Source organism: Vidua macroura, chromosome 18, assembly GCF_024509145.1.
Source record: "Vidua macroura isolate BioBank_ID:100142 chromosome 18, ASM2450914v1, whole genome shotgun sequence".
Taxonomy (NCBI): Eukaryota; Metazoa; Chordata; class Aves; order Passeriformes; family Viduidae; genus Vidua; species Vidua macroura.
The window spans coordinates 12,098,927-12,110,836 of NC_071588.1; the positions used below are offsets into that span (position 1 = coordinate 12,098,927).

An 11,910-nucleotide genomic window follows, 5' to 3' on the forward strand; every position below is an offset into this window, starting at 1 on the left:
CGTTTCCACCGCAACCGCCTCCGGAGCCGCGGCGCCAACAAGGCAGCGCCTCATTGGCCGAGCCGCCCTGCCGCAGCCAGCCAATGGGAGCGCCGCGCACTGGGAGGGGGGAGGGCGGGAGCGGCGGCTGAGGGCGCTCGGCGGTGCCGGTGCCGGGCTCGGTTCGGCTGGGAAAGCTCCGCGCTCTCCGTCCCGGCTGGGAGCCAACACCCCGTGCGGACCACACCACTTGCCGCTTGCTTAATAAATTACTTGATTGATTTGTACCTCAATTGGGCTGTTGGTCATTTCAGTCTATAACAACTTGGTGCCGTGACTCGGGTACAGGCAATTGGATACGGAGTTCTCAGCTGGGGAGGCGCCCCATCTCCGGATGGCCCCAGAGTGAGGAACTCATGTACCCAAACCTGTAGCTCCGAACCCTGCTGAATTCGGCAAGTAAGCAAAAGGAAACTGCAGTACCCCGTAATTTTTGTGCAGGAAGATCCGAACGAAGACTCTGGACTGAGTAAGTATTGCGTGTTCCGTTCGGTCGGGGTGGGTTTCCCGGGGTGCGAGACCAGGCAGGTGCGAGCCCTCTAGCAGTGCGGTTCCCATTGCCCGCGAGGGCGTGGGTCACGGCCGAGTGAGAGACAGTCAAGGACTCCGGAAGATGGGACAGAGGAAGAGCAAGCCCTCGGATCCCACGGGTGGCAAGGGAAGGCTACCCGAGATACCCCCAGAGAGTCCTCTGGGGTTAATGATAAAATATTGTAATGATTCTACCCGTAGGAGACAAAAGGGAAAAGCAAAAGTGGTTCACTATTGTATAGAAGTTTGGGGAGGGAAGCCCCTAAGAAACCCCCATAGTATTTGGCCTATATTTGGATGTTTCAGGGATTGGGTGTGCTGGGAATTAAATTTATGGGTCAGTACTAAAGAACCCTTGAATCCTGAAGAGAGTGCATATGCCAGCCTCTGGATACCAACACCTTCTGGGCGAAACCTGGGATTTGGGGTAACCTCCATATTTGCTCTTAAAGAAAAGAAAAAGAGGAACCGTGTGGAAGAAGACCCCCTATTGTATCCCCCCCTTTGTGCCTCCACACCCCGGGCCTAATGCCCCTGTGATACCCAGGCTCAGGCCCCTCTGGCTCCTCACAATGGAGAGAGTCGGGTCCTCAGATGAGGACTCGGCTCAGAGGCCCCACGAAGAGCCACGAGAAGTATGACTGGAAGTGGCAGATCAGGGGAGGGCCTCTTTCCCCCACGAGAAGTCCCCATACCGGGACCCCAGCCCCAGCAGCCAGGACAGCCAGGGGAAGGGCAGCCACCCCCCGCCCAGCAGCCAGGGGTCGGGTATGTGTCAGTACCCCTGAACACAGGGGATGTAAGAGATTTCAAGAAGGAGATGGGGAGATTGTTGGAAGACCCCCCAGGGGTTGCTGAGAGATTAGATCAGTTTTTAGGACCCAGTCTCTATACCTGGGACGAACTGCAGGCAATCTTGGGGATATTGTTCACTCTAGAAAAAAATGGAAATGATCAGGTGAGCCGGCATGAGGCTCTGGGACAATAGTCACCAAGCTGGTCCTAGGGCAGATATAAAGTGGCCCTTACAGCGACCCGATTGGAATTACCAAAATCCCAAACACCGGGCACACATGACAGCCTTAAGAACAAAAATTATTCAGGGCAATCAGTTAGGGAATCAGTTCCAAGAGGGCAGAACATTAATAAAGCCCTCAAAGAAGAACAGAAAAAGGATGAAACTCCCACCAAAGTGGGAGTTGAAAGACTTCATAAAAGATTTGGTTTGAAAGACTTTGTAAAAGTCTGCGATTATATTCTGGGGTAGATCCCACAACCCCCACTGGACAGGCATTATTAAAGACCCAGTTCGTCGCCAAATCATGGGTAGATACAAGAAGGAAATTGGAAAAGTTAGAAGATTGGCAGGAGAAGGGATTAGATAAACTACTATGGGAGGCACAGAAGGTATATGTAAGGAGAGAAGAGGAGGCTCAAAAGCAGCAAACTAGGCTTCTGGTAGCTGCAGTTAAGAGAGGGACAGAAATGAGCAAGAGACAGAGTCCCTGTGGGGAGAAAGGATACGTCTGGGGCTTGGTCTGGGCCGCCAGGAAAGGGAAAGAGAGAGAGAGAATGTTTTTACTGTAAAAAAAAGAGGGACACATGGCAAAGAGTTGTAGAGAAAGGATGCAGGATGAACAGATGATTAAGGGAGATTAGCGGGGTCAGGGGCTCTACGTGCTGAGGACCCCAAAAGGAACAGAGCCCTTGATAAAATTAAAGCTGGGTCCTCAGCGCCAAGAAGTGGAGTTCCTCGTCCGACAAGTACCCCGGGGATGTTTTACCTCCTCGGAGAAATTACAAGTAGTTGGGGCAAAAGGAGAACCTTTCAGGGCCCCTTTTATTACAGAAGTAGAAATAGAATCTGAGAACAAGTATAGAATAGGATCTTTTCTATTAATACCAGAAGCAGACTACAACTTCTTAGGCAGAGACTTGATTATAGAATTAGACATAAATTTGGAAGTAAAAGATAAAGGGATCATAGTTAAGTTATAAGTTATGTCCCCTGACTGTGGAAGATGAGGAGAAAATTAACCCAGAAGTATGGTACACCCCTGAGACTGTGGACAAATTAGACATTGAGCCTTTTGAGGTAACTAACTTTTTGAGCTTACAGGGGTTGAAAGTTTCTAGATCCAAACTACAGTTTGCTGAGGAGAAAGTAAAATATTTAGGACATTGGATTACAAAGGGATGTAAGAAATTAGATCCTAATAGTGTGAATGGAATATTGTCCTTACAAGCCCCCAGGAGTAAGCGACAAGACAACTTTTAGGCCTTTTAGGATATTGCAGAAAATGGATTGAGAATTTTAGCAAGAAGGTAAAGTTTTTGTATCATAAACTTAGCAAGGAAGGATTGTTAAAATGGACAGAGGAGGATGAGAAAAGCCTCGAAGTTTTAAAGATTGATTTAGTTAATGCCCCCGTGTTTAGCTTACCAGACATCAAAAGACCCTTCTCTGTGTTTGTTAATGTGGATTGGGGAACTGCCTTTGGAGTGCTAACCTCCCTTAGATATAGTAATTCACAAAAATAACTCCAGGAGATAAGATGTTAGTTAAAACTTGGAAGGAATCATCTTTAACCCCTCACTGGGAGGGACCGTTTGTTGTTTTACTCACTACAGAAACGGCCATCCGGGCTGCGGAACGAGGATGGACTGACACCAGCCGAATAAAAGGGCCAGCCTACACTAGCACGTGGGAAATTACTGGAACGCCGGGGGATCTAAGGCTCAAATTGCGCAAAAAGGGACCACATGAGTGAGAAAATCTTTTTGTAAGGATCCTGATTGTATTTGTTATCCATTTGTGTGTGTTATAGGTGTAATCTTTGTAAAGAGAACTGGTGGATTCACTGTAACTACAGATACCCACCTAGGGATATCTGTAAATGGTACTATAGGAACAGGCCCTCAGGGTGGGGATATTGACTGGGGAAATAATTAAAGAGTCTGAGGAATGGTGGGAAAATTAAGGATGTGTGCATCTTAGCAAACCCAAAGTAGCCAACCCACAGATTTTGCAAATAATTTGCAAGCAAAGAGAGGCACACTTAGCCTGTAGGACTCTGGAGGGCCGGGCACGCGGAGCAAGGGAGGCATGGAGGAACCGCTGAAGAATATGACTGCTGCCAAGAAGATGGTACACCTCGCTGCTCTGAGCAAAAGAGTAGGCAAAGGAGGCAGAGGTGTACAGAAGTGGGGACATAGGTCACCAGACCACTTTCAAAAGACCACCTTGAAACCCCAGATCCATGGCCCTCAGACCAGCCTTAAGTGGGAATGGCACTGGCAGGGTTCGACCCACCTTAAATTGGGGAATAGAAACAGAAGCAGATGGCAAGAGGTTAGCCCTAGGAATCCACCAGTTGCCTGGCTCATCTATGCAGCATTCTTAATAGCTGGATGGGTGATACTACCCACAAGAGGGGAAAGTATCTACCAACCCTTTAATTGGACCTTGACCAGAACAGACAAGGGAAAAGTTATTAGGTATAATGTTACAGCTGGGGCTCCAACTTTCTTAGTCACTAATGATGAACTGGTAAATTCTTTAGACACGTGGTCAAAACCTGATTCTTTAGCTACTTACTGGTGTCCTAGTTCGAATCCTGGGAAGGAGTATTGTAACTACCCTGGTGAGTACCTTTGTGGGTACTGGGGCTGTGAAACCATAGCAACTGCCTGGACTGTCACACATCCAGATCAATATCTGAGGGTCTCCTGGAACCCTGAGGGGTGCAAAATTCCACGGTATGACCTTCAAGGGGTAATAATATTTAAAGGGGATTGTACGTCCTTAAGAATACAGGTACTTGAACCCCTGAGCTCAGGATGGATGACAGGAAAAACTTGGGGGGTAAGATGTTGGGAACCGGGCAAGGATCGTGGAGGATACCTCCAAATAAGAAAGGAATCAATCAGAGAAGGGCCCCAGTCGATAGGCCCCAATTCCGCCCAAATAGGAGAAGGGATTAGAGGGGAAAATGATCCGATCCCATCAAACGGTATATCAAGTGGTATTAGCAGAAACCAATATAAAGAAAAGGTACGAGACTCCGAGAACCCTCTTTGGACACTAATGAAAGCCAGCTATCAGGCTCTAAATACTTCAAATCCAAATGCTACCAAACATTGCTGGTTATGTTATGATATAAAGCCTCCTTTTTATGAAGCAATAGGAGTGACCGATCCTGCTACGATGGACAATGAGTCTAACCCCAGACAATGCCTATGGAGCCAGAAGAGACAAAAACAGGGAATTACGTTACAACATGTTACGGGGAAAGGTAGGTGCATAGGAAACATACCTCACCATAAGGAGACCCTTTGCCAGGTAACAATGTGGCCTCAGTCATATGAAAATAGTAAGTGGCTCATTCCAGCAAACGGGACCAAATGGGTATGCTCAAGATCTGGGGTAACCCCGTGTCTCTCACTAAAAGTGTTTAATAGAACTGAAGAGTACTGTATTCAGGTGGCCATAGTCCCCCGGATTTCTTATCACACTGAGGAATTCGTGTATAACCGCTGGGAATCTGGACTGTATCACCAGAAGAGGGAACCGATTTCTGCCCTCACTATAGCCACTCTAATAACTCTAGGGGCAGTTGGGGCTGGCAGAGGAATCACTTCCCTAGTTAAACAAGGTCAAGGGTTTCAATCTCTTAGGACAGCTGTAGATGAAGACCTGGTAAGAATAGAGAAATATATTACGGCTTTAGAAAAGTCCTTAAGGTCACTGTCTGAAGTTGCTCTGCAGAACCGCAGGGGGCTAGACCTGTTGTTCTTACAACAAGAAGGATTGTGTGCAGCTTTGGGGAAAGAGTGCTGTTTTTACGCCGATCATACCGGAGTAGTAAGAGATACAATGGCTAAGTTGAGAGAAGGATTAGAAAAACGAAGGAAGGAAAAAGAACAACAAAAAGGCTGGTATGAATCCTGGTTTGACAATTCTCCCTGGCTTACGACCCTCTTATCCACCCTAGCGGGACCCTTAGTTCTAGTTATATTGGTATTGACCTTTGGACATTGTATATTTAATAAAATGATTGAAATTGTAGAAGGGAGGCTAGAGGCAGCACATTTAATGCTTGTAAGAGAACGATATGAGCAGTTGGAAGAGAATCAGGTTGGAGAAGCTCCTATGCTAAAGAGCCAGGGAAGTAGTAAAAAGATTTGATGAACAAAATGGGGAAAACAAAAAGGGGGGATTATGATAGATCTTATGCAGTTTGTTAATCAAATCATAAGACATTAAGAGACCTATGCGGTCTGTTGGCCAGATGACAAGACATAAAGCAATGTTGTGAAACTTGCAAGTGCTATTTTCAACAATTTTATGCAATTTGGTAACCAAAGCACAAGTGCTACTTTTAACCGCAAACATTTGCAGTAGCAGCAAGCTTAACACGGACATTCCCAAAAGATTGTACAAGGTAAGTTCTAATGCGCATGAGCCAGAAGAAGTCACCCACCGGGCATGCTGAGGAAGACCTCTGCCTTCATCCCCTCGACCACCAGGAGGCAGAAAACGACCCCCTAGCAGCAGGAGAACACATGAGTACAAGAAGAAAGGACACGTAACCTGGAGAAAGAACTGCATGAAAGGTCTGAGTTGAAAAGGGGAAGTTGCATGCTGTTGGTGGAGCAGGAGACTCCCTGGCTGCCCCGCGCTGTTTTGCTTACTTGCTGCTTGCTTATAAATTACTTGATTGATTTGTACCTAAATTGGGCTGTTGGTCAATTTAATCTATAGCAGTCTGAATCAGTTTCTCTGTGGAGAAATTCCTCCCAATATCCAATCTAAACCTCCCCTGGCCCAGCTTAAGTCTCTGATTGCATCAACACCAAAAGTACCAGGACAGCAAAGTCATGCTGGCCTTTACCGCCCCTGGGCAGCCTGGTATCTGCACTGAAATACTGGGTCCAGCTGTTTTCTCTCCTATGGAAAAGCGTCACATTCCCTTTCAGGGATCCACCACTGAAATTTGGATACCACCTCCAAGAATTAATACGTCCAAGGATTGATCCCACTCAAAAGCTGTTAGGACAGAAAGGTGTTTCCTGTACCCCGGGCAGTCTTGTCTGACCCATCAACACTGGGACCACGAGCATTCCCTCCCAAGAAAATGTACTGTCACTGTCTTTCAGCAGCCCAACTCCAAAATGTGGAGCTGATCTTCCAAATTGATTATGTCTGGGGATAGAAAAATGGTGCAAGGGCAGAAAGGGTTGCCTTTTCAACCCTCCAACACCCTAACAGCTGCACAAACAATGCTGGGCAGAGCTGCTTTCCTTCACAAAGTAAGGCCCTGTCATCCTCTTTTTGCAGCCCATCTGCAAAATTTGGATTCCAGCTTCAGAAATTAAGAAGTCTAAAGACTGTTCCTACTCAATTGGTGACAGGAAGGTCAGATGTTATTCTGCCCCAGGAGCTTCAGATGCAGCTTGTGTGGGGTGTGTGGATCCCCTGCCCAGGGAGCTAGAAATCAGCCCAAGGCCACTGAGTTTCCCTAAAGTTTGCCAGCTGGAGATGGGAACACACTTCTGTGCCCCTGGGATTTGGGGGAAGTGAAGCCCAGCAGCACTGAGGCAGCTCCGTGCAGAAATGACTTTATTTAAAGGCGTAAGGTGGTCAGACAGCGGTGAGTGTCAAAGAGCAGATGTGCCACCTGCAGCCCCACAGAGACCTCAGCACAGCCCAAGCACATCCCAGACCAGCTGGCAAGGCCCCAGCTGTGGGACAGAACCTCACGTTTAAACACTCCTGTGGCTACAACACATCACACACTGATGAAGGTAAGCTTGTGCTCAAGCACTGCACTGAATCACCACTTAGCACTGTGAGGAAGAGCCCTCTTCATCTCAAATGTACCAGTTGTGTTAATGCCCTTTCCACCATGACACTCCAAGCACAGGGCTGCTGTGAGCAGCAGCATCCCACTGCTGTGTTTGGAGAGTAACTTACAAAGCTGCCACAGCCCTGCAGTACTTTCCATCAGTGGTGCCCTGCATCATCCTCAGGGCCTCACTGCTCCTCTCTAGTGTAAATACACAGAAAGATTGTCCAAAGTCCAAAGGTTTGAGGCTAGGAAATGGTTACTCAACGTTCAAAATCAGGGCATTGCCTTTCAATTTGAACATATGCCTATACAGCATTGTCAAACAACAGAAGCCACTTTGAGGAGCAGAAATATTTGTTAGCCTTAGGAGGTTGAGCCTGGGAAGTTACAACAGTAAAAAGATCAACCATAGCTGGGAGCTACTGACTCCAGATGTCAGGCAGGCTCCAGCCCATGGAACAGGGACCATCTGCATGCAGGGGAAAGGGATTTTATCATGTCATTGCTGAGCCATAGATAAGGGTGGGATATCTGATTTTCTCCAACCTGAAGAGTGAAAAACGTTTCCTGCTTCTGTTGATTGATGTGTTCATGCCTGGGGGGGGAGGTTCCAGGGGCCTAAAAAACCATTTTGCAGGTTATGCTTCTTGAGTTCCAAAATACTGTCAAACCTATTCCAACATTAGCTCATGAAGTAAAAAATAGGCCATTTCTTCAGATCAACATGAACTTTTTACATCTTCTTGCTCAAGTCTGCAATCCTGAGGAAGTTGTTCCCAGGCACAAGCCCACACTGGGAGCAGCCAAGGGTGAGGAAAGCAGAGTCTGAAGAAGTCCCCGGGGTGGCCAACATGGCCCAAAACCAAGAGAGCTGGGGCCCAGGGTGGAGCAAGTTTTCTCTGAAGGAAACAAAGGCTTTGGCAAGGGTCTGTGGTTGTTACTTCAGGAGGCAGAAGGACCTCCAGGAAATGAACCATTTGCAGATCAGAATTAAAGTGAGATTATTTTCTGCATTTTGGAATATTCACCCTGCAAAGCCAGGGCTGTCCACCCCCTTCTCTGCAACACAGTACTGCTGAGTCAGTGTTCTCACTCAGGTCACCTACCTGGTCGTTGCCTGAGTTTCAACAACTTTTGATTGAAAAGATCTCCTGAGAAAGTGGAGAGACCTGGGCAGCCACAATGTCTGTCTCCAAGCACGAAGACCTACAAATCCCCAGTGCTGTGAGCCAGTAAACTGACACTTAACAAAAGAAGCTTTGCTACAGTTTATTAATCAGATAAAGTGTAGCTCCCCAGCCTGATACACAGATTTGTGTTTGGTATTGTATTCCTGTCAGATTTGTCAAACATAGAAGTTATTTATGGTGTATAGGGAACAAACAACTTCTAAATGGTAATTAGAAGATACTTCAAGCCATAAACAAAACTCCATTTAGAATGATGAAGGAGCACAGAAGCCCCCTTCAGCTTTGTGTTCTCATGCAGCCCCATGTCCCAGGGATGTGCTCTCAGTTCTGCTGAGCTCCCTGACCTCCAGCTGACCAATTCACACAGTGAAAGGGAACTGATAAATTATTTTATTAGCAGCAGAAGGCAGAGGCAACATTGTACACAAAAAGTACCCTGCTTTTGTTTTAATAAAATGCCCTGTGTATTCTAGTTACAAAGTGAGGGAGTATATGGATCCTAAAAACCTAAAACACTTCTCTGCAGGGACACTGAGCCAGAAACATCAGCCACAGATCACAGTGAGATGCTGTATCATCTCAAAACTCCTCATAATAGCAAGGAAAAGGACTCTGAACAGTGAACAACAGGAATTAAAGCTGGCAGTAGTAGAAACTTCAAAATATTTTCTGGTGGCACAGTGCAGGTCTTCAGAAGTGACTCCCTCCTCCAGACACTGCCATCAGCAGACAGACGTTGAGCCCTGAAAACCTTGTGAACAAGTGACACTTTGCAGGAGCAGTCACAGGAGGTGGCAATGGCAGAGCACAGAGCACAAGATCTGACATGAGCCTGCAATGCCTAAACTCTCCCAGTAATCACCTCTCTTTCCAGAAAGGGCTTTCAGGGGAAACTGAAAAAGAAAATAATTTGACTTCCAGGTCATCTTTGCTGGTCTGACACCCTTCTGCTGCCACAGAGAAACAGAAAAAAAGATTTTTTACTGCCTTTCAAACTATGAGAAAAACTAAATTAACCTCAGAACCTCTCTGGTCCTCAGTAAAGCCAAATGTTCTAAAATTAAACTTTTTACTGCTACAAGCAGCTTTGTCTAGGCCTGAGCTTGAGACAAAGACTTTGAACTATTTCAGTAAAATCAGTACAGTTGATTGCCTCAGTCTTGAGCTTTGTGTGTATAGGATGCAAAGACAAAAGTGAATCAAGCTACACAGATTTGATCACAAGAGGAAACAAGTAGACAGACAGAGCTGATCATCTCTGGGTTGCCTTCATCATGGCTTTGTTCCAGCAGCTGCTCCCAGGATCACAGGAATGTCATGACTGTCCTGTTCTTGCCGATCTGCCAGGGCTCCAGTGGGTAAAAGCGGATGACAATCCTTTCGGGTATAGAGCAAAAATGTGGACAGGAAACATTACTTTACAATTAAACATTATTGCTGCCCAGTTTGTAACATAGTAGAAAATCTGCACTAGGGTCTCACTGTCTTACACTTAGGGTGTTCATTTAACAGAAGGAAACATGAGCTGTGTATGGGTCAGGGTACAACCAGACTTCATCCACACAAACAAGAGCAGTCTGTATTTCAACACTTTAAATGTGATACTTGTCCATTTTAGAAGGATTCACATAGTGCATAATCTTGCCAGGGATTTATCCTGACAGCACCCAAGAGGCAGGGAAGTATTATTATCACTCTCCTTTGGGAATATGGGTAAGAGAAGCAGAGATGGACATGGCTGACCTTCAGGAACTGCCTTGTTCCAGCATTTGGCAGGGTGACACCCTGGCAGGGTGAAGCTCTACCAATTCCAGTGTGGTTTCACACCAGTTTCACCAACTGTAACTACTGATCTTCAGAGGACAGCAATGCCCAGACTGTTCAACAAGTGCATACCAGAATATGGTTTTATCTGGCTCCAAACCACGTCTGGGATTCAGCATCCACGAGCACTTAGTGCTTGCAATGTCCTCTTGGATCTGTGTTACAACTTAGTCTCCTGGAGGACATGGGAACTGCCACTACCTCCACTGCTCTGAACATCCCCTTGGCACTTGTTTGTCGTGTTCCATGTCCATGGACGGGCCTGTAGGCCCGGCGGGAGGACGCTCTGGTTGCCCCTGGGGTGAGCACGGTGCTCATGCTGAGCCCCGCCAGGCCGCACTCACCGATCGGGGCCGAGGCCCAGCTGCGCCGTCAGGACGTCGAAGAAGCGGGCGCTGTGCCCCTTGTTCTGCTCCGCCGTGCCCACCACGCCGATGGACGAGACCACCAGCTGGGCGCAGGGCTCGGCCGAGCCCGACAGCACCATGGGCAGCCCGCTCCGCACCGTCACGTTCACCCGCTGCCGGGACAGCCACGGTTAGCCACCGCCAGCCCCGCCGCCTCCGGCCCCGCCGCCCCGGCCCGGCCCCGCTCACCTCCGCCGGTTTGCCCAGGATGTCCGCGGCGGCGGCGCACAGGGTCTGGGCCAGCCCCGGCGGCAGCCGCTCGGCCGGCAGGCTGGTGTCCAGCTCCACGAACGGCATGGCGCTGCTGCCCCGCGGCCTGCACCGCCCGTGCCCGCGGCCCGGCCCGGCCCCCGCCCCGCCCCGGAGCCGGCGGCAGCGGAGCCGCGGCGGGGCGGGCTCAGCGCCGGGGCCGCCCGCAGCAGCGCCCTGCCGGGCCTGGCTCCGCGCCGGGCTCCGGCGGGTTCAGCCCAGCTGCGCCGGCTCGCCGCGGCACTCACCGTGGGCATTGCTGGGCTGTGCGCTGGAGGCTGTGAGACCACATCCGTCACGTCTCACTAACGGCTGGGTAGAAGGAGTTTTGTGACGGCCCTTACTGCCCGTGGAAAAACATTTCGGGTCACAACAGACACCTCTGTGCAGGGAGGGCTGAGCATGGAAGTGCGGTCATTTCTCTTAACAACCAAAACGACAAGAAATTAAAAAGCAAGCAGACAGGTTTACTGCTTTATCCAACGTGTATTAATTACAAGGACTTTGAGCAATCAGGACTTTGAACTCCCAAGCTGGTAAGTGACCTCGGCACGCTGGCTCACAGGGACGGTCTAATCTCCACATCACAGGTGTCTAAACTAGAGATCAGAGGCTCCGCAGAAGCTGAGCTACTGTCCAGTGAGGTTCCACCAGCTCTTTTACATCTAAGGGTTATGAACCAGCTATACTAAAAGGTCATCATTTAAGGCACAAAATTGTTGGGAAAATTTGCCTTGTGTAATGTGGCATCTTGGTTTTCTACAATTCTAGACAATGTTAATGAAAACTGATGAAATTGCTTTTTTTTTTTTTTTTTTT

At 48.3% G+C, this 11,910-nt stretch overlaps 1 protein-coding gene across 1 annotated transcript; it reads right to left on the bottom strand.

Annotated features, from left to right (window-relative positions):
* Window positions 1-8,978: 8,978 nt before the first annotated feature.
* On the bottom strand, window positions 8,979-11,202 carry LOC128816361 (D-dopachrome decarboxylase). Its single transcript, XM_053993929.1, has 3 exons — window positions 11,032-11,202; window positions 10,780-10,955; window positions 8,979-9,988 (listed from the first exon to the last, which is right to left on the bottom strand). Exons 1-3 carry the CDS (start codon window positions 11,137-11,139, stop codon window positions 9,916-9,918), a joined length of 357 nt encoding a protein of 118 aa, XP_053849904.1. The 5' UTR covers window positions 11,140-11,202; the 3' UTR covers window positions 8,979-9,915.
* Between the last annotated feature and the right edge of the window lie 708 nt (window positions 11,203-11,910).

Coding starts and splice junctions, on each gene's coding strand:
- LOC128816361 (XM_053993929.1), bottom strand. CDS start 11,139: ATGCCGTTCGTGGAGCTGGACACCAGCCTGCCGGCCGAGCGGCTGCCG. Junction 10,956..11,031: donor TCCTGGGCAAACCGGCGGAG/GTGAGCGGGGCC, acceptor CTGTCCCGGCAG/CGGGTGAACGTGACGGTGCG. Junction 9,989..10,779: donor CTGGGCCTCGGCCCCGATCG/GTGAGTGCGGCC, acceptor TATACCCGAAAG/GATTGTCATCCGCTTTTACC.